Below are 20,734 nucleotides of genomic sequence, written 5' to 3' on the forward strand. Positions count from 1 at the left end.
AGTCACCAAGCCTGAGCATTTAGTCACCTCTTACGACAAGCAATCAAGCGTAGAGGGTCTATGTTTAACAGGGTCCCTCCAGGGTAGAACCTGCAGTCCATTAGTGTAATATCTTGCAGAGGGCTGACCTGTCCCATACACTCCAACAACACCTTTACATGTCAAAGTTGTGTTCAGTTGTCGGTGTACACCACACCTTGCTGATCTGCTTGCACAAGCTGTACGTGACGATTTTGCAACTAAAGAACTGCAACTCTTTTCTTTACTCTTCAAGCCAGAGTTGAGGGGAAATAGGGTTGAAAGTCACATTCAAGATTATTGCACTTATATAGAAACGCGTGTTTGTGTCTGTGTGTACTTATCCAGACTCAAGCTGGTTTTATGGTGCTGCAGTTAAACATACAGTAGTACAGTGTCTGAGTGGGGTATCCAACCAGTCTTTGTTTTATCCCCTCAATACAGAGTGTCAGGTAGGGTAACAACAAGTACCATCTTGTCTTTTGTTCTGATGCAGCCTGGGATCGAACCACCAAGATTCCACTCTACGGGTTTACAATCTATCCACTAGACCACAGAGGTCTCTTTCCAAGTCAGAATCCAGTTCAACTACTTATACTTTCTGACAAAGAAACAAATGCAGTCAAATCTGGATTTAAAGAATAAGCATAGTTGTTGTCACTCAGCAGGTCTAAATGTACATGTAAACCACACATGAGTATCTCATTACATGCTGAGTTGACTGAACCTATCAGCTGAACACAAACAAGTCATTGATATCATTGATGACTTTAATTGCTGTGAATCAATGTTACAAATATAAAAATTTCATACACATCACAAATCCTGATTGCTTGAAGCAGCCATATACTGAGCAGCATGTATTGATGGAAATACACAAATTTTAGGTGTGAGGCAGTGTTCATCTTCTCCTTGGTGATGGTGACCTGCAACACAACATGACAGGCAGTGTTAGATTACTGCCTATATGCCCTAAATGACCTACTAGTTACCAAGGTCCAAAATGAGAAAAGAAATCATCCTTGCATAGCCCTGAACACTGGCATATTATTTTGGGGCAGATTTATGTATGTTTGCAGGTAATGGTATGCTAATAGATCATTCAGGGTGTTTACATCAATTGTCGAATTTACAAACATACAAATTACAAGTATACATGAAAACTGTTGAAACAATTTAACACAAGAATGTGACATGTGACAACAAAATTCAAAAGGGAGAAACAGAATGGGAAAATCTGAAAAGTACAATGTGTATGAAAGCATGAAAGTGACAAAAACAATCCCCACCTTGAAATGGATCTATTCTTGTGTTTGCGACTGGACCTCTTACCACCACGCTCATACTCATCACCATGTCTGTCTTTGTGAGACCTGCGACTATCCCGACTATCTCGCCGCCGACTGTCATGGTCACTCTCAGATGAGACAGACCTAGATCTCCTTCGCTTCTTTGATTTCAATTTGTGACCATCATCTGTACTCCTGCGTGATTTCTCATACTTGTAGTCCTCATACTTATCCCGAGAGCGATCCCTTCGCTTTTCTTTTCTGTCACGATCCCTGCTTCTGTCTCGCCTTCTACTTCGTTCCTTGGACCTACTCCTGTAACGATCCCGATCCCTACTACGACTCCTATACCTGTCTCGACTACCACTGCGCCTGTCTCGCCCCTGCTCCCTAGAATCCCTATCCTCACTATACCCCCTCCCCCTACTCCTGCTTCTATTCCCTCTATAGCTGTCAAATTCGTTGTCACGATCTTCGCTATAATCTCGTTTATGTTTATCATAATCTTTATGCTTACTTTTGCTGGATTTCTCTTTTGTTCTACTTTTCTCAACTTTTGAGTCTTTGGAATCCCTAGAAGTGGTTTTCTGAGACCTTTTATTATTTTTCCCTCCATGAGACCTGGACTTCATTTTAGAATCCTCAGAAGATGTCTCTGAAGAGGATTCTGAACCACTACTACTGTCAGAACCACTGGATGAGTCACTTGAAGAGTCATCACTGGTACTCACACTATCACTTTCCTGTTTGCCCTTTTTAGATTTATCCTGATTGCTTTGACCAGACTCTTTTAATTTGGCACTTTTACCCTTGCTCTTTCTCTCCTGCTTATGTTGAATACTAGGCTCCCCCTCTGCATCACTATTGCTAACACTTAACCCAGGAATGGTATCATATTTGGTCTGGAACGGATACAAATGTTTTTCTGATATGGGATTTTTAAGAAACTCAGGTGTATCATGTTCCTCTTTTTTCATCTTATCTGAAATGGAAATAAGTACAAGACATACAGTATTTATTTTGTATTGATATCTTTAATAACATGAAAATCTTATTTCGATCGACCTAGTCCGCCGAGAATGAATAACTTTTGGAATATCCTTCTTAAGTGGGCTGCTACTTTTTGGCTCAGTGTGAATTTTTTTTTTAAAGTTTACCTCTGAGAACCATGTCTTAGCATTTTGCAATTTTCCTCTACTCCTGCTCAAAGAAATCGCGAGCAAGGTCCAAGCCTACTTACTTCTGCTATGCTCCTTGGCATCTTCCTCATCTTCCTCGTCCTCATCCTCAGTAAAGATGTTGCTGTGCTGTTTAGCAAACTGCTCCTTCTTGCGACGTATTCTAGCCTCAAGGTCCTCATCAGAGTCCTCAGAGTTGTCCTCTTCCTCGTCCTCACTGCCTGACCCATAACCAAGACCTGCAACAATCTCACATATGTTAATAATCTCAAAAGACTGGTCTTAACAGTAGGTAATACCGAAGGGAGGTATTAGTTGTGCCAGTAAAATATAGAACACAATAGCTATGGCAACTGACATTGTGATGTCTCGTGAATGCTAACTGCAACCAAAAGACCTTATCATCATGATTCAGTGTCCTGTCTCTCCCAATTAACCCCACTGAACGTAAATTCAAATTTATTTTGATTGATTGTCTAATATTTGTTTTCCTAAGACAAAATTGTCGATCTGATTAATCAATGATAGATATAAGTTAGATTAGCACTATGGAAGCGTCTAAAACAGTTCAACAAACAAGCCTGGAAATTCAAATATACTGACACCCTGTAGTCATATAACAGAAACACACTTAATATGAGGAATTTATCATATAAACAGAGACAAGTGTTACAGGTACAGGTGCTACTCTACCAGTATGAGTGGGACGTGGGCAACTGCAGTCTAGTCGGATGTGTGGGAATTAAGCAATAAAATGGACTGCCATGTAACAAGACATTTCTAGTAGGAAGTATGTTTCAGGTATTCCCAGGCTCATACAGCCCTCGATACCCATGAATATATTCAATATCAATGCTTCAAACTGTCCCCAAATAGTGACAGCTGTGGAATTTTTCCTGGGAATATGTTAAGCAAAGGAACTGCTACAAGTACGGACTGCTGATTCCAAGACATTCCTAGGATGGTTAATGCATGGCAATCCATGAAGCAAAGAAATGGAGATACTTACCAAGAGCAGAAATAGAGGCCAAAGCAGAGGACTTGGCTAGCTGCTTTGCCGGAGCTTTGATAAATTATACAACATGATTAGTGAAGTAAGAAACACTTGGAGTAGGCAGACAACTGCAGAGTTATCTGCTCTTCCTGACCTTGAACTTCGAGGCCAACAAGACTGCAAGAGAAGCTAGGCAGTAAAATTGCTCATATGTCAAACATAACATTGAACATACAACACATTTACCTTCTTACCCTTGCATGGAGTTCTCGTTAATCATATACTCTTCAAAAACATTTACTTGGTTTTGTCCATATAGAAATATATGCGTTTCCATACTTCTTCAGAAATGAAGTGCAAGAGGATTATGTTCGGCATCTATGTATTTTGGAGAGGACAAAGAGAAGACAAAGCAACTCTTCAGTAAAAATTACTTAAGTTGTGTTTTTTATTAAACAAGTTACATTTTTTTTCAGTTTAAGTCCAAAAATTTGATTGAAAAGATATCCAAGGATTAGCGTTTCAAATATAATCCTTTCATCTAACCAGCAACATGGATGCCGAGAATGTTTCCAAGCTAATGGTGCCACTCCACCTGTACTCCCAACAAGTGATGCAAACTTCCACTGGCCTAACATACATTGTCCCAAGTTTAATCACTGATTTGTTTCAGGTTGACTACTTGTAGCCAGACCATTTCTATCCAAAAGGTTCCCATACAAAAAGGTATGAAGAAGATACACAAATCAGGAATTTATTGCAAAATACAAAACACAAGTAGTAGTTTCCTTCGTGATAGTCCAGGAAAAAGTTTGCACAGTGTTATAATATTTCTTTTGCTTACTAAAGACATTACAATTCAAAACACAATTTACATAACGATATGAATAACTGAAATAGCAAAATGACTTCGTTCAAATTGACAGCAAACAAGGAATAATCATTATTTTTCACAGCCACCTGTGCTGTCACGAAAATATTTTTATGGACAGACAAGATTTCTTTCCACCTGAAATGTCTGTGATAAAACATCCCTGGCAAATGAACCAAGTATAGCAAGTAATAAGGCTGTTTGCATTGGTTACTACTCATACAAACACTTCGTGCTAAAGATAAGATACCTTTAGCTGCATTATTCCTAGCTTTGTAAAACACTTCTTTTGCAACTGATTCTGTCTCCTGTGATGTCACTTCCAGCAATATCTCTGTCATCCATTTCTTCACCTTCAGTATCTAAAACACACAAAATAAATCCCATCACAGAAAAATAATCTAACTGCTACTGCCAACATTTGTATGTTATTGAATCCATAACACTAACAAATACCCATAACCTGAAAACAATGTAACTGAAAAGTGAGTCTTTAGTCAACAGTCTAAAGGTCATGGTTCTCCGGACAGTCTTCCCATGTTTAGCATGTTTAGTTGCTAAATAAGTACCCATCAAACATATGATACACCAAGATAGGGTATCTACTGCTCAAGTTCACTTACCAATTCAATCTTTTTCTCCTCCTCTGTCTTCTCTTCTGCCGGTGAAGGGCTGCGTTCCTTCTGTGCTGGGGATCTCTTAGGCGATGGGGAAGCTGAAGGTCGACTTGGTCTCTTCTCATCCTCTTCTTCATCATCCGAGTCCTAGTAATTTTGAGATACATGACAAATCAAAATTCACAAGAGTTGTTCTTAAACCACTTTGAATGATATGTTTCCCGGCATATTATCTTAGTATTGCATGTTGTAGATGTTTACCATCTGTCATACCAAGGAATGTTATCAAAGCATATTGGGGACAAAACTCACAACCAGCATATCCTAGTGAAACATTAGACACAACTGAGCATAGTACGTTATCTTTAAACCATTAGCTGAGCTACTCAAAAACAAAGAATGAAATGATCACTAAATAGCTTACAATTTTCATATTGGAAATTGTTTTAGAAGCTTTTGCTTTGCTTGTTTGTTGTTTAACACCGCACTCAGCAATATTCCAGCAATCTGACAGAGGTCTGTAAATAATGGAGTCTGGACCAGACAACCCAGTGATTGATATCATGAGCACTGATCAACCAAGCGAACCTGACACCTGAACCTGTTAGTCGCCTGTTATGACAAGCATAGTCAGTCACCCATTACAACAAGCATGGGTTGCTGCAGACCTATTCTAACCCGGATCCTCATGGGTCAGTTTTAAAAACATACAATATAACACAACAACCTGATCAGCCTTCCTGACCAACAGAAATAGGTAAACATACAAATCTACTCTTCTTGGGTACAACAGGCTGTCCCCCACTCTCTCGCATGACTTCCTCTGCTGCTTCTTTTTCAGCATCCTCTTTCTCCTTCTGAGCAACTGCCATCTCTTGGGCCTTTTTTTCTTTATCCATTTTCTTTTGCTTCTCTCTCTCCATCTTCTCTAGACCTTCACGAATCCATGCTGGCAATGACTTGCGCTTCATTGCATCTGAACACGGATCAATTTATCATCAATAAGAACAAATCTCAAAGCAGTTTAGTTTGTTTTTTTGTTTAATGTCACACTCAGCATTAATTCAGCAATATGACTGGGCCTGGAAATAATTGAGTCGGGCTAAGAATTACAGCGACCGCTAGTAAGAGCAACGATCCACAATCAACCAAGACATCAAGCCTGACCACCTGATCAATTAACCAGGTTCATACAGATATGGAACACGAACATTCAAGGCATTCAACTGTCATATTCAAGTCTTTTACGTTGGGTTATTAGCCATAGTCTGACAAAAACAAATTTAATCCAGCATACAATACATAAGTCATAAGACCTAAAAAGCATAATGAACATCACAAATTTTCCAACAAGATTAATTTTCATAACCAACAAATAAATAAATTAAGTCTGTCATGAATTGTTCATTGCACACAAATAAATCACAATTAACATTTCCAACAAGTACGTACAAATGTCATTTGGTACAAATTTAATGCTTTTCAAGCTATTTTGGTTATTTTCAAGGCTCTTCAAGGTTGACACTAAAATTCAAGGCTTTTCAAGAGGACCTTAAAATTCAAGGTGTTTCCAAGCTGCAATGAACTTTGACTAAGTCGCCTCTTACAACCAGCATAGGTTGCTGAGGTACTATTCTAACCCGGCATGCCCATTGGGTATCAGTTTAGTAGCTACAAACCAAAGTCTAATATAAATTAATTGCTGCAACCAACTAGTATTACTTATAATGCATCATCCATAGCCAATGATAGCAGTAACAAACTTAGGCCAAATGTTTCCTTTCGTGAAGGACTCTAGACAGTACAACTGATGAACGACTATGTACATAATGACAGTTGTGACTAAGAGTAAAGACCTGCACATGATGATAGAGCATTAATAATTATTGGTAGTAAGAAGAAGTTACCGATGCCAGTTTCCTCTTCAACATCTGGTTGTGGTGATTGGAAACGATCTCTGCGTTGGTATGATCGGTTATTTCCAGCATGCTCTGCTGGAGCTGCCCAGTAATCATTGAAACCACTCTGGGGAGGGGCATTCGGAGGCTATATATAATAAACAAGTTCAGCATTAATACACTACCACATATACCAACAGAACAATTAAGGCTTGCAACAAAATCTACCTACGTTACAGACGAGTCTTATTTGCTTCCATGGAAACAGGGAAAAATAAATTGTTTGAAAAATTCCTAAATAGCAAAAGGCACCACTTCAGCCCTTGGTTAATACATGTACCAGGTTTGGAAAAAAATGTCTTTCACAGCTTTCAAGTTGTGCTCCAGAAATGAAATCTACTACCCCCTTTTGAGACTAGGTCCAAATTGTTTCCATGGAAATTGAGAAAAACAAAAATGCAAAAATCCACAAATAGCAAAAGGCACCACTTCAGGATCTGTTTTATATATAACAGTTTTCGAGTTGTGCTCCAGAACTGAAATGAATATGGACAGGAAGACAGATGGACAAGGAGACGACTGTACCGCCCTATTATAGGGAAGGTTAAAAATGCATTTGTATCTCATTTTTTCCTTAGTTTCATTAAATATTTTCTTCTTTAGATCATATTTTCTTTGTACCGTAGCATTAATACAGGCCTCAAAGTTACGACTAAAATGGTCGCCAATGCGACCTAAATTTCAAATTTGTCAGTCTAAAATTCAGAGGTAGCCAAATGACTACCTTGAAAAATATCTTGTGGCGACTAAATTCTATATGCTACACATCTGTAGACACAAATATAAACATGTCTGCTACTAATTGTACTCGCAAATAATTCCTCCTAAAGTCAACAATTAACAGAAATACATAAAACTTAATGCAATTAGTATTATATTTAAGTGGATAGTTTATTGGATAAGCAAGGATATACCAATATAATCTAGTAACATAAATTGCATCATTGTTCCGAGTCACAAATAACAAAACTCAAGTACAGTTTCCACTAATATACAATTCCAAGACTTGTGCTTTGACTTGTACATGTAATAGTTATTTGATAAAAGATCATTTCAAATGCTTTTGGCTACCTACAATATTGGCTTGATTTCTTGATTTTACCACAAATTATGCGTAGCCATATGGCTACTTGGTAAAAAGTTAAACTTTGAGGCCTGTAATTATGTTTCACACAGGCAATATTGTGAATACAATCTTACCTGGTTGTAAAAATTAAACTGATCTCCGCCATGGTTGTAATCAAAGCTTTCTTGGTATCCCCCATGACTGTAGTCAAATCCTTCTACATTCTGAAACACAATGACTGACTTCAGCAAACATTAATCTTAGAATATTAACATCAACTTACTTTCTCCACTCAGTATTTAAAGCCAGTCACTCAGTCAGATAAGCTGAATAATGCATTTAGTTGATCAAGGACAAGCAAATATATTTACCAGATATTCTTATAAAATATATATTTATTTTTTTAAATCCAGTTGCCCAAGGACAAGTGAATAAGAACAAGAGGACAAAATCCTCGATTTCCCCCCGCAATGTTAAATATTTGTTGTGAATATATATATGAAAATTGTTGCTATGGTAACCTCGGAACCATATTTGTTTAAGAAATCCCAAACTATCAAAAGGCACCGGTTCACCACTAGACCTCTCTATGTGCCAAGTTTGGTGAAGAAATATTTTACTGTTTTCAACATCTGCTCCAGAAACAACAACTTGCCCGGACGGACGGTGTCCATTTTTATACTTCCTGCAAAACGCACTGCAGGGGATAACAATATTGAATAAAAGTTTTAATACAATCAATTAAGAGACTAAATACATCACACCAGACAGGTACACCAAACACTCCTTATTACCATGATTATCAGATAGCATACAGCTTAGTTGACATCAAACTGATGCACTTGCTTCCGGACATGTAGTGACAACAAAGTTTGCTTGCCCAAATTCATTTGTCCTGGGCATTGTGCAATGGTATTTTTTAACCCCTGTGAATCCAGTATTAGACATACTTTTAGAAACAATGCATGAATCCAGTCTTACAGTCAAGACAAACATTGTAACAATCCCATTGCTAGTTTAGTTTGTTCCTACAAGAATGGCACAATGGGGACCAATTCGGATTCAACAAAATCATGAAAATATGTGTTTAATTGATACTCATCAGGCTCAATGTAAGTTGATTTGGCTCTCAAAAATATTTTAGTTACATCTGGACGAATAGTCTGATTCCAAATCTGCAGACAAGTGGGCATTTATTAGATCATGATACCTCCGTCGAATATGGCTATTTGAACTGTATATATAAGAGAACATCATGCAATCCAATAACCTACCTTGTCCCCCCCTGCCATGCTCCATCCTCCTTGTGGAGGACCCCAAGTTTCTTCATTCCATCCCCATCCAGACTGGTTATGGTTGCCATTATTGGGCTGTTGATGTTGGTTCCCACGAAAATCTGTAAAATCGAGTAATATTTCAGCATGCCTAATAACTAGTTCATACTTGTGATCAATTCAGTGATAACAGTGATTTTGCTGCAGACAAATGGTATAAGAACATTATTATTCAGTCAGTGTTCTAGAAAATGAACGAATCTGTAACCCTGGGTAATGATAACATCTTAAACTCAAGTTTATTACTGCAAAGAGTACTTACTTGAATCCCTATTGGAGCCATTTTCCTCATCAGATATGTCCATGTCATTCTGACTGACTCCTTCTGGGAAAGGCTGTGGTGGGGGCAGGGCTGGTGGTGCTCCATGCATGAAGGGCTGTGGTGGGAAGGGGGGTTGTGATGGTTGGGGTGGGGGAGGAGGAGGGGCTGCATGCAGCGGGGGCACATGGCTCGGGTCCTCTCGCTGAGCTATCCATTGTTTGGCCAGGGCCGCCCAATCAACTGAAAGGAACATGAAACAACTCCTTCATTTCTTTGTTCTTGTTAAATAACCCTTAAATATGCAACAAGGAGAACACTTTGTAGCACACAGCATGTGACAGAGCTTGTCTATTTTGACTGTACTTGTATGCTACTCTGCAGTGTTTCAACAACTGTTACACTTTTCACATTTCTTTCAACATTCAATATGTCGGTGTCATCATGGTCATAGGTATGTAAACAGACACAAATATAGTTTGTCTACTTTTTTACATGAACAGTAATAATGAAAGAACTTGCCTTGATCATGAGGTACATTCTGAAAATTAGCTTGTTGTAAAGGGGGCCAAGATGACTGCCATGGATTAGACCACATCTTGAACAATAAATCTGTCAAACTGAAGTAAAAAGATAGTATTTAGTAGGGATTTCAGTCATTCAATGTGCACAAGACAGAAAATTACTTGTGAAAAATACTAGTACAGTAAAACATGGTTACCAAGGCCATAAAGAACTCCAAGGGCAACCCTAAATTGACATGTCATGGAGGACAACTAAAACATTAAGAGTGAGTTTGGTTTAACGCCACTCTTAACAATATTCCAGTTATATCATGGCCTGTCTGCATCTTGTGGGAAAAAAGCCTGAAGTGATGCAAGTCTCAGTTGTTCATCTTCCCGAGGCAAGAGAGTTAACTGACTATAAAAGTCCAGTTTCCACCCTTGCCAAACTAGGCTGGTATTATGGAGTTACATTTTGGCTGGACTAAGGAGTATGCCTAGTCCAATCAAAATCGCGCACCGAAATCGAAGTCCGGTTCGTAAACTGTCGTGCAGATTTCGGTCGATTGCAGGATTTGCAAAACATGTGCACCGCCAACGCGTTGTCAGCAGATATTTTCCTAATCTTTTCATGTTTTTAGTCAAGGTGCTCACGTGATTTGATGCATTTCTTGATGTAACACCTGTTTTATCACAATCGCCCTGACTGGGTCCCACCATTTTGTGTGAAGCAAACGCAAGTGATACGAGAGGTTGAATCTGATTGGTCCATAGGCGAGGCTTAGAAGGGACATAACTAGTAATAGCCACTGGTGGCGCTACGATCAAGCCCAGTAATTCCAGCCAAGTTTGCCAAGGGTGGAAACTTGACTTTTAAAGTCAGTTAACTCTCTTGCCTCGGGAAGATGCAGTTGTTAAGCACTTGGTGAAACCCATGAGCACAGCACTCTGCTGAAAAACCTTGAAACATAATCAGGTCAAACTGTGATCAAACCCACAGTCATATGTTTCTGGTGTACCCAAGGGAAGCAACTCTGCACACTGAAATGCAACTCCTCAGACAACTGGGCCACCCATGCCCACTAAACATTAGAGCATTACTTAAAAAAACATTGTGCAATAGGGAATAGGAGATATTGAGTGTCTAAAGAAGTGGTGGCCAAATCACATTCATACTGACATTTTGTCTCCTTCAGTCCTCATAATTCAGGATTGCTCCAATCTCTTATTAAAAGACACGATAATGATATGCAAGTGGGGCGCATACTTTTGTGATCATATGGAAAGCCTGGCATATTATTATACAGATTGTGTTAAAATGGGGTTTGATGTAGCATTCAAGAGCACTTGAGTTTTATAGTTATAGTGCACACATGTGGCTGCATGTACAAATGCTATGTACTTATGCTATGAACACACAATGCCATTTAGAAAGTGGTCAGATGTAACAAATGTTATATTTGGGATAACTCTTAGTAAAGTACAGATGCTATTACTTCTTTGGGTTGATTTCCATCTGGAATTCGAACCCACAATTATGCTGGTTCTTATAGTTCTAGCCCACTGTTTGTTTACGCAGCACTCGGCAATATTCAAAGTGGTCCGTAAATAGTTGAGTCTGGACCACACTATCCAGTGATAATCATGAGCATCGATCTACAAAAGTAGGATATGATGATATGCATCAACCAATCAGACAACCCGATCCTGTTAGTCACCTCTTACGACAAGCAAGAGTTGCTGAAGACCAATTCTAACCCTGATCTTCACTGGTATCTAGGCCAATGAGATACCATGCCACACAGTCACATTACACTGACTCTGAGCCGACCAGTCCTTGATTAATACCATACTCTTTAATTTAAAAGCTGAGCACCAGGCTGGGTTAAAGTGTTCTGGTATGACAAGGTCATCAGCGTTAGAAACTGGCACTAGTCCTGTAGTCCTTACGAAACTGCCCAATAGTAAAGGTATCCTAAGGACTAGTAGAAATTGGCCCATTTTAGGGGTTTTGCTCTATGTTATCATTATAAGGACTAGTGGACAAAAACTGTTAGTTTCTAACCCTGGTCATGGGATTGAACCACCAACCTTCCACTCTTTAAATGTATCAAGGGGTGCTTGGTTGTACATGTAGCAAGAGACATAAAAATTTCATAAACCATGATAACTTAATCAGAAATTTGGATTCATTCTGTCATTTGTATGAAAAATATTTCAAGCTCTTTCCAAATTTGTTTGCTTCAATTACCGTATTCAACGTAATAAGCGCCCAGGGCGCTCTCACAATTAGAAATAGGGGGCGCTTATTAGAATATTATTTTGAGTTGAAAGATCGTAAATTTCGTGGTTTATGCTAACAGCCTGAAGTGTTTACATACGACAGATATATTTTTCAAGAATTTAATTGCCCATTATTAAGGGTGATATAACACACGAGTGCGTATTATACACGAATAAAAAAAGTCTTGTGTACATTGATCAATCGGAAGGGGTGCTGATTGGGATTGTTTACTAGCCAATATATTAGGAAATATCGCCGTGGGCGCTTATTGGAGCGGGGCGCTTATTATGTCGAATACGGTATATACACAGCTGAGACCAAAAGGTAAATTAAGAAGGAAGATTTCAGCCCATAACCTCTGCTTCAAATTACAACCATAATTGTAACTCTTGTTCGTTCCATATCACACTTTAATATTAAATGAATGACTTTTTGAGGCACAGTAACTGATGGATTTACCCTGTGGAGTAATTATTAATAATGGTTGGTGGTAACTTCGTAACCCAAACAAATTTGTTCCCTAGAAACATTTAAACCCTAGGAAATTCATAACCCGAGAAAATATCTTTAACCCTATTTTGTATTTCTTATATTTGTTTATAAGACAACATTACCATTGGCTTATAGGTTTGTAAAAAACATACTTTTAAGACGGCATGTTTATTACTCATTTTTCAGGTACGAAATCGTTTGGGTTACGAATTTGCATACACCCATTAATAATTATGTTAGTTTGGGTTTTTAATGTATTACGATATTCACAAAATTAGGCACGGACGTCTCTCTTGACTCTGTTGGAAGAATAAGTATAAATTATGCTAACAAATATGACAGTGCGGTCTCTACGTTGCCAACGACATGTGGTTTTTTTTAATTCACTTCGTCATTCCAGTTAGCCAAGCATATTTATCGTGTAACATGTAAGCATGGCTTGAACACGAAGTCTAATATACATCTCGGGCAACGTTGGCTTTTCCAAAAGTGAAAGACGTTGTATGTAATGCTAATGTAATTTCGGCATTTGCCCCGCTAATCTGCTAATGATATCTCCTAAACACAAAACAGTGTAAAATAATCGCGAACACGTAGCCTAATTATTCCAATGATACACGACAAAAGACTTCTCAAATTAAATCAGATTCAACCATGCACAAACGAAAAAGGCGAGTATTCTCCATGTACCTATGCTCAAATGTTGTTTGTCAGGCATTGGTCCTGTCTTTCTCAAAACAATTTCGATGTCAGTGATAAGTCCAACACTGAGGTAACATGGCGTCCGCGCACTGTAATTTTTCCCATGATTCCTACAAGATACTACTTTACATGCTACATCTCATATATGTTTACGAAGAGATAGATCAATTAAAGATGTATGCCAATTATGCTTAGATTATGACGATCTTGTTATTACAAGTAGTATCTATATGAAGTATATCTGTAATTATTTTAATTTTATGTGGTAAAATCCCAGGGAATTGATCATGAAAACGCCAGAATGTTAATGGTATAGTGGAAAATATTATATTATACGTTTTCCGGTTTTTGCAGACTTCCGTAAATTTCGTCTGCACACTGTCTATTACAGACTTTCCGAGACAGTGTGTATGTGTTTGCATCAATACGTAGAGTGGATACATCGACATGTATTTATGTAAAGCTTGTCAGAAATATTTGGGTACAATCAAATACTCGCACAAACGTTACACACAAAACTTGTCCTTGCTTTTTAGACAAATACACGTCTACAACCAATCGGTGAAAAACAGAAGTATTTCGACGTCCCTGGCCAGGTAGGCTCACCTCGCTATTTAGTTGCTAAATATTCTCAATGCAAGCGTGTAGTCAGTGGTAGACTCTGGTACTATACATTCACTCATCATGCATATGTACTTAGATGCAGCTTGACTTATCGAAAACATGTTGCTCAGGTGTAATTTAACCTACACCCGAGTAACACCTGTAAGGCCTGCTTGAAGAGTCAAAGCTGCATGGGTTTGTGTATGTTTCACTTGTGTGTCAAGGAGAGTCATTTGTCATGCAGGTGTAGCAGGGCCTGGAGTCATCCCACAGATGACATCCTTACCTTGTCAGCTTGCTGACGGGGTTAACCTCTTTGGTCATGTGGACAAGGCGTCCGACCTCTCATCAGAAGGTCCGTGGTTCGAATCCCATCACGGGACTTGGAGATTTTATGGCCGCCAACATTGGCGCCCAACGTGGGGCTGAGCATGTTCATATTAAATTTGAGCAACATAAGCCTCAGTACCCTACAATGCGGCCCGGGACTCGGAAATTTTATGGCCGCTACACAGGTGTTACCGTGTAACCCATCGTCATCGTGCATGTGTCACACGGGTGTCATGCATGCAGTGTGCTCAATAGCTGCCTGCCAGCTGGCCAGTGCCTAGCAAAATTGCAGTCGGGCTAAAGGTTATGAAATGTCACAAGACTGTCGGGTAGCCTAGTGGTTAAAGCGTTAGCTCGTCACGCCGAAGACCCGGGTTCGATTCCCGACATGGGTACAATGTGTGAAGCCCATTTCTGGTGTCCCCCGCCGTGATATTGCTGGAATATTGCTAAAAGCGTCGTAAAACCTCACTCACTCACTCACTCTGACTACTGAAATTTTAATAGCAAATGTTTTTGTGCACACATCTCAGTTGATTAAGCTAAAAAAAAGTTCTCCCATATTAGTTGATCCATCAAGAATAGAAAAATATTAAGAAATATCCATAATGAATGTATGTTGCAAGATTATAGAGTTATCCTCTTTCATCTTGTTTGAGTGACAGTTGACACTGTAACAATGTGTATAACAAATATGTATTGACTGATTGTAATTTGTATTTTAACCAATCACAACCTGTGTTACTTAACAAACTTTGACTATCCATGTCAATCATTGTAAGGACGAAAACTAAACAGTCACATTTGTAAGCAAGTGAAATTTGAAACTGGATAGTTACTTTCAAGGCTAGCTAGCCCACCTGGCCAGCAATACTTTGAGATTCATACACAGCATTCACGGGGCATTTGTCAGGCAGGTGTAACTCCGATGTCATGAGTTTCTCATAAACACAGGTATTGTGAAGGTAAAACACATCATGCTGATGTTACTCATTGTTACACAGGTGTAAATCAGGTCAGTGGAAGTGATGTCTAAGACTAAGATTACACTATTGTCAATGGTTGGTTTAGGTTTAGACGATCTTGTTCACACAGATATTCTTTCACAAAATGGAGGGTCGGAACCATTCACAACTTTTGATTGATCTGTTCACAAATTGGCTGATTGATACAATGTCAATCAAATACTTTATTTGTTGGCCTTACGCAAGCTAAAATTGTCAATTGGCCATTGTTAATTGACAGTCTTATAATAGCAATCCATGCTTACAAGTCAGTGAAAGATTAGTATCATATTTGTTTAGCCTCTGTATGGTTTTGTCTATCTAGTTTAAGTTATTTTTTTTCAAATATATAAAAATGTCCCCAATTTGGATCGGTAAAGAAGTGGTCACATGACAGTATAAGGAAATGCATATTGACCCAAACGTTTAATGGTTGACTTGAGTAACTAAAATTAGCACAGAAACCACTGAATGTCGTTCTCCAAGATCAAGCCAATCTGATTTCACCCTTCTAAGTAGATCCTGCATGACATTCCAGACAACTCAGACATCCGTTTAGTTGTTAATCAAGTGTAGAAATTAAAAGTGTTTTTGCTTTTTGAATTATTTGATCAAAAAAATATAGTCAATGCCTGTATATTTTAAGTCAGTCAGTATTTGTCCTTGATCAATTTAGTTTTTTCAGAATATTAAAGCAGGAATAGAAATTCTATGTATGTATTTTATGATAAATTTAATGGCTTGGATTTGTTTCAGATTGAATCAACACCATACAGAAAAGCCTCAGAGACCAAAGGCTCAGACAACCATTGATGAAGAGGAAGTGGAAAAATTTTCTGCACTTTCAGAGTTATGGTGGGACGAGAGTGGCGAGTTTGAGGCCCTACACACTATGAATGAACTAAGAGTGCCCCTCATACGAGATGCTTTGATGAAGAGAAACGCTCCTCCCACTACTAAACCATTGGCTGGCTGCACAATTCTTGATGTCGGCAGTGGAGGGGGAATTCTTGCTGAGGTAAGTAGATGTGGGAGCAGTTTGTAAGGACAGAAGCAATCAAACATATGGTAATATGCATGTATCATGACACACTGCTTAGGATAGCAACAGATGAAAATGCTTTATATTGTTCCATGGACACGTGTCGGTCCTTTTGGTCTTAATCACACATTTTCTTACATCCCGTAGATCCGGGGTAGAATAGGTCTTCAGCAACCCATGCATGCTGTAAAAGGCGACTATGCTTGTCGTAAGAGACGACTAATGGGATCAGGAGGTCAGTCGCGCTGACTTGGTTGATGCATATCATCATATCCCAATTGCGTAGTTCAATACACATGATGTCAATCACTAGATTGTCTGGTCCAGACTATTATTTACGGACCACTGTCGTACAGCTGGAATATTGCTGAGTGCGGCATTAAACAACAAACAAACAAATCTTAGACCGTGTCCCTCATCAAGATTGTCGTCCAACATTTCTTGCAAATAGTATTTCATGGCATCCTTTTCTGTTGAAGTTGCAATTTGGGAGAATATTATGTTGTCCATATCATTGCCCCACAACAAATTCACTGCAGTCATATTGTGTAGTGTACATGTACAAGTTGTCTAAAACCATTTCTTTTAAATTAAGATGGTGACATCATATTTTAACGTCTACAGTGCAACCTGGTTCCTGTGTTATGGTCATATCTTCTCTGCCTACGGTGCATCATTCAGTGTAGTGGGTGACTTCAACCAATACTTGTGCTTTTTCCGTTTACATCACACTTTTGTGGCCATTGATTGACAGGTGAAATGCAACTCGGACAACCTTGTGCAAATTCACATGTCAGTCAATGGCCAAGTTTGGGGTAAACAAAACAAAGCTAGAGTATTGAAAATTTAGTAACTACTACTTTATAAGAGGATTATTATCCCTTAATAAATATTCATTCACCCATCCCAAAATTACTTTTATTTTTTAGGTATTTTAGGATCACAGACCTCTAGATCCTGTAGTTGTAGTGGTGTCTTTATACAGATGTAGTTTTACATACAACTTTGATAACCTTAGTCCAACACATTTCATTCTAATTCAGCCTCTGGCAAGACTGGGAGCTTTTGTCATAGGTGTCGAAGCATCTGAGGAAAACATCAAAATTGCCCAGGCCCACCTAAAATATGACCCAGCCATAGCCGCCAATGTGAAGTATATTCATGCAACAGTGGAAGACCTAGTTGGAACAGAGGAAGGCAAGATGGATGCTGTTGTTGCTTCCGAAGTAGTGGAGCACGTTGCTGATGCCCCTGCGTTTCTCTCCTCCTGCTGCAGACTCGTCAAGGTAGGTTGTGTTGTTGGTAGCAATACTATGTTGTACCTGTTCTGTTGTTCACCTGTTACAGACTTGTCAAGGTAGGTTGTTTACCTGTTACAGACTTGTCAAGGTAGGTTGATTACCTGTTACAGACTTGTCAAGGTAGGTTGTTTACCTGTTACAGACTTGTCAAGGTAGGTTGTTTACCTTTTACAGACTTGTCAAGGTAGGTTGTTTACCTGTTACAGATTCCTCAAGGTAGGCAGTGATGTAGGTATTGGGATCATTTGTCTACCTTTTACGGACAAGGTAAAACTGAAAAAAAAGTGATTTATTATCTATATCGTGACTATTATCTAGACCTGGGTTTGATTGTGTATTTGGAAAAGTTTGTGTATCAGAACAGTTTCCTGAGAACCTGGCTGTATTTATATCCTGAGCAAATTCATATTATGTTTCAGCCTGGAGGGTCACTTTTCATAACAACCCTGAATAAGACATACATCTCCTACATGCTTGGCGTAATGGCAGCCGAGAGGCTATTTAGGCTTGTGTCTCCTGGAACACATGACTGGAACAAGTTCATCGACCCCCAGGATCTCCAGTTCATGCTGACCCAGAGTGAGTCTTCCTCAACAGGTGTCTCAGAGCTTAGGCTTTCACTAGTCCACAAGACCCGTGAAGATCCGCGGTAGAATAGGTCTTCAGCAACCCATGCTTGCTGTAAAAGGCGACTATGCTTGTCGTAAGAGGCGACTAACAAGATCGGGTGGTCAGACTCGCTGAATTCGTTGATGCATGTCATCGATCCCAATTGCGTGGATCAATGCTCATGATCTTAAGCACTGGATTGTCTGGTCCAGACTCGATTATTTACAGACCACTGCCATATAGCTGGAATATTGTTGAGTGTGGCGTTAAACAACAAACCAAATTATGTTTCAGAGTTGCCATCTATCTAATAGTAAATGGTAGTACACAAGGAAAATTAATGTCACTTGTCCTTTCAAGTGTCAGACTAGCAGACTTAAAGTCAATTTCAAACCTTGGCCTTAATGGGGCACCGGTGGTCCAGTGGTCTAAAACCGACAGTTTGTTGTGAAGGGTTTGTGTCCCTTTGTTGTAGGGCTGGGACGAGTCCGAATTTACTACCCAGGTACCCACCCCCCTATTACCCGACCCTACCCGGGTACCCACTGTAGGTCTCAAGAGATAGGTACAAAATGTCTGATTGGGCATTTTTTTACCATAACATTGGCAAAACATATTTAGATACATGTATTAAACAATCTGGTCATGCATACACTGAAGTTGACTCAAGTTATATCTTTATTCTAAGATATGAAAAGTCAGAAGGAATGGGTGCCTAGTCTGAAAGAAATGCGAACATTTTTTACTTGTAGTGTAACCATAGAGTTCTAGATACTTTTTGTCATTAAACAATCTATCATGTGACTAACCATGGGTCCGGGTAGTACTGTGGGTACCCAGCCCTACTTTGTTGTGTCATTATCCACTGGATGTGGGTTTGAATCCACATTTATCCCAGTTATGTCAGTACTTTACCCATGCTGATAGGTTTCACCAAGCAGTGAATATCTGTGACTTGATTAAAAATCACTAATGTCCATCTCATATTTGGTCATGCATTCAAACATGTACCTATGTGTTCATTGCCCTTTCGTCATTCATCATTTTTATAAGAGTTTAGTTCTTTGTATGGATGTGTACTACTCAAAAGAAGTAAAGGATCACCCAATTCTTTTCCATTACTATGGTTAATCTGTCAGGCCATGAATCGAGTGGCCATTGACTTTTTTTAGTAGTATATAAAATATCAACCGGTTTACAATGTACATCCAGCTAGAAGGGAATTGCTACTATCTGGTGTATTGACTACATAAATGTAGAATAGGTCTTCAGCAACCCATGATGCTGTAAAAGGAGACTTACAGCATCGGGTGGTCAGGCTCGCTGACTCGGATGATGCATGTCATCGATCCCAATTGTGTTGACCGATGCTCATGATATCAATCACTGGATTGTCTGGTCCAGACTCGATTATTTACAGGCCGCTGTTATTTAGCTGGAATATTGCTGAGTGCGGCGTAAAACAACAAACAAACAAACCAACCAATATAAATGTAACAATGGCTCAGTGAAATTAACAGTGTCAATTAAAAAATAATCCTTATGTGCATAAATACTGGTTCCATTCCATCTGCAGATAACATGAGTGCCCGCCTCCTTCACGGCATGATGTACAATCCGCTGACCAAGAGATGGTCTTGGATCAAGGACACCAGCATCAACTATGCCATTCATGCAGTGAGAGCAGATGTTCACGATAACGAGAATAACCCTGCCGATACATTATAGCCTTCAAGCACGGGTGTCTGGTTGCCTCATGACCTTTCTGCCTGGTTTACTGGGTGTTAGCCGTGCATGATTTGACATTCAGTTTCGTCATACAATATTGCCAATGCATATGGAATATGCACCAAACATGGAGTATTATGCAGGGATAATGGTAGGCATGTGATATGAAGACATGTTCTTGATAGTGATGTTGAAAGTTGATTATATTTTGTGTACACCCTATACTGTGTATATCTAGTGATACCAAACATGTTTCCTAAAGATTGTCAATATGCGGATATATATTTTGTAGTGCATATCTCTTTTGTATGATTGTGAATAACAAGTATCTAATCAATGATGTTTGGGTCTTTGCATGTGTTGAAGTGTTCTTTGGTAGCTGTTCAGTCCGGGGTATGTGAGTGAGTGAGTTTGGTTTTACGCCGCTTTTAGCAATATTCCAGCAATATCACGGCGGGGGACACCAGAAATAGGCTTCACACATTGTACCCATGTCGGGAATTGAACCCAGGTCTTCGGCGTGATGAGCGAACGCTTTAACCACTAGGCTAC

General features: G+C 39.1%; 2 protein-coding genes across 3 annotated transcripts; one reads left to right on the forward strand and one right to left on the reverse strand.

Moving 5' to 3' along the window:
- Positions 1–770: 770 nt before the first annotated feature.
- Positions 771–13,668, reverse strand: LOC124138289 (arginine/serine-rich protein PNISR-like). Of its 2 annotated transcripts, XM_046504878.2 has the most exons (13): positions 13,554–13,662; positions 10,107–10,204; positions 9,588–9,827; positions 9,266–9,387; positions 8,126–8,215; positions 6,875–7,013; positions 5,735–5,943; positions 4,974–5,114; positions 4,601–4,712; positions 3,495–3,548; positions 2,548–2,724; positions 1,308–2,289; positions 771–944 (listed from the first exon to the last, which is right to left on the reverse strand). In XM_046504878.2, exons 2-13 carry the CDS (start codon positions 10,180–10,182, stop codon positions 920–922), a joined length of 2,367 nt encoding a protein of 788 aa, XP_046360834.1. In that variant the 5' UTR covers positions 10,183–10,204; positions 13,554–13,662; the 3' UTR covers positions 771–919. The 2 variants fall into 2 exon arrangements, with proteins under 2 accessions (XP_046360834.1, XP_046360833.1); XM_046504877.2 differs by having other exon boundaries at positions 771–2,289; positions 13,554–13,668.
- Positions 13,669–13,916: 248 nt separating this feature from the next.
- On the forward strand, positions 13,917–20,520 carry LOC124138290 (ubiquinone biosynthesis O-methyltransferase, mitochondrial-like). Its single transcript, XM_046504879.2, has 5 exons — positions 13,917–14,161; positions 16,259–16,520; positions 17,588–17,830; positions 18,265–18,424; positions 20,031–20,520. The coding sequence occupies exons 1-5, from the start codon at positions 14,013–14,015 to the stop codon at positions 20,180–20,182; spliced, it is 966 nt and encodes a 321-aa protein (XP_046360835.2). The 5' UTR covers positions 13,917–14,012; the 3' UTR covers positions 20,183–20,520.
- Positions 20,521–20,734: the final 214 nt, after the last annotated feature.

The sequence above is a fragment of the Haliotis rufescens genome, unplaced genomic scaffold, assembly GCF_023055435.1.
Source record: "Haliotis rufescens isolate VD_foot unplaced genomic scaffold, xgHalRufe1.0.p SCAF_5, whole genome shotgun sequence".
NCBI lineage: Eukaryota > Metazoa > Mollusca > Gastropoda > Lepetellida > Haliotidae > Haliotis > Haliotis rufescens.

Coding starts and splice junctions, on each gene's coding strand:
- LOC124138289 (XM_046504877.2), bottom strand. CDS start 10,182: ATGTGGTCTAATCCATGGCAGTCATCTTGGCCCCCTTTACAACAAGCT. Junction 9,388..9,587: donor TGGCTCCAATAGGGATTCAA/GTAAGTACTCTT, acceptor TCGATTTTACAG/ATTTTCGTGGGAACCAACAT. Junction 5,115..5,734: donor TACCCAAGAAGAGTAGATTT/GTATGTTTACCT, acceptor CAAAATTACTAG/GACTCGGATGATGAAGAAGA.
- LOC124138290 (XM_046504879.2), top strand. CDS start 14,013: ATGTATTTATGTAAAGCTTGTCAGAAATATTTGGGTACAATCAAATAC. Junction 14,162..16,258: donor ATTTCGACGTCCCTGGCCAG/GTAGGCTCACCT, acceptor GATTTGTTTCAG/ATTGAATCAACACCATACAG. Junction 16,521..17,587: donor GAGGGGGAATTCTTGCTGAG/GTAAGTAGATGT, acceptor ATTCTAATTCAG/CCTCTGGCAAGACTGGGAGC.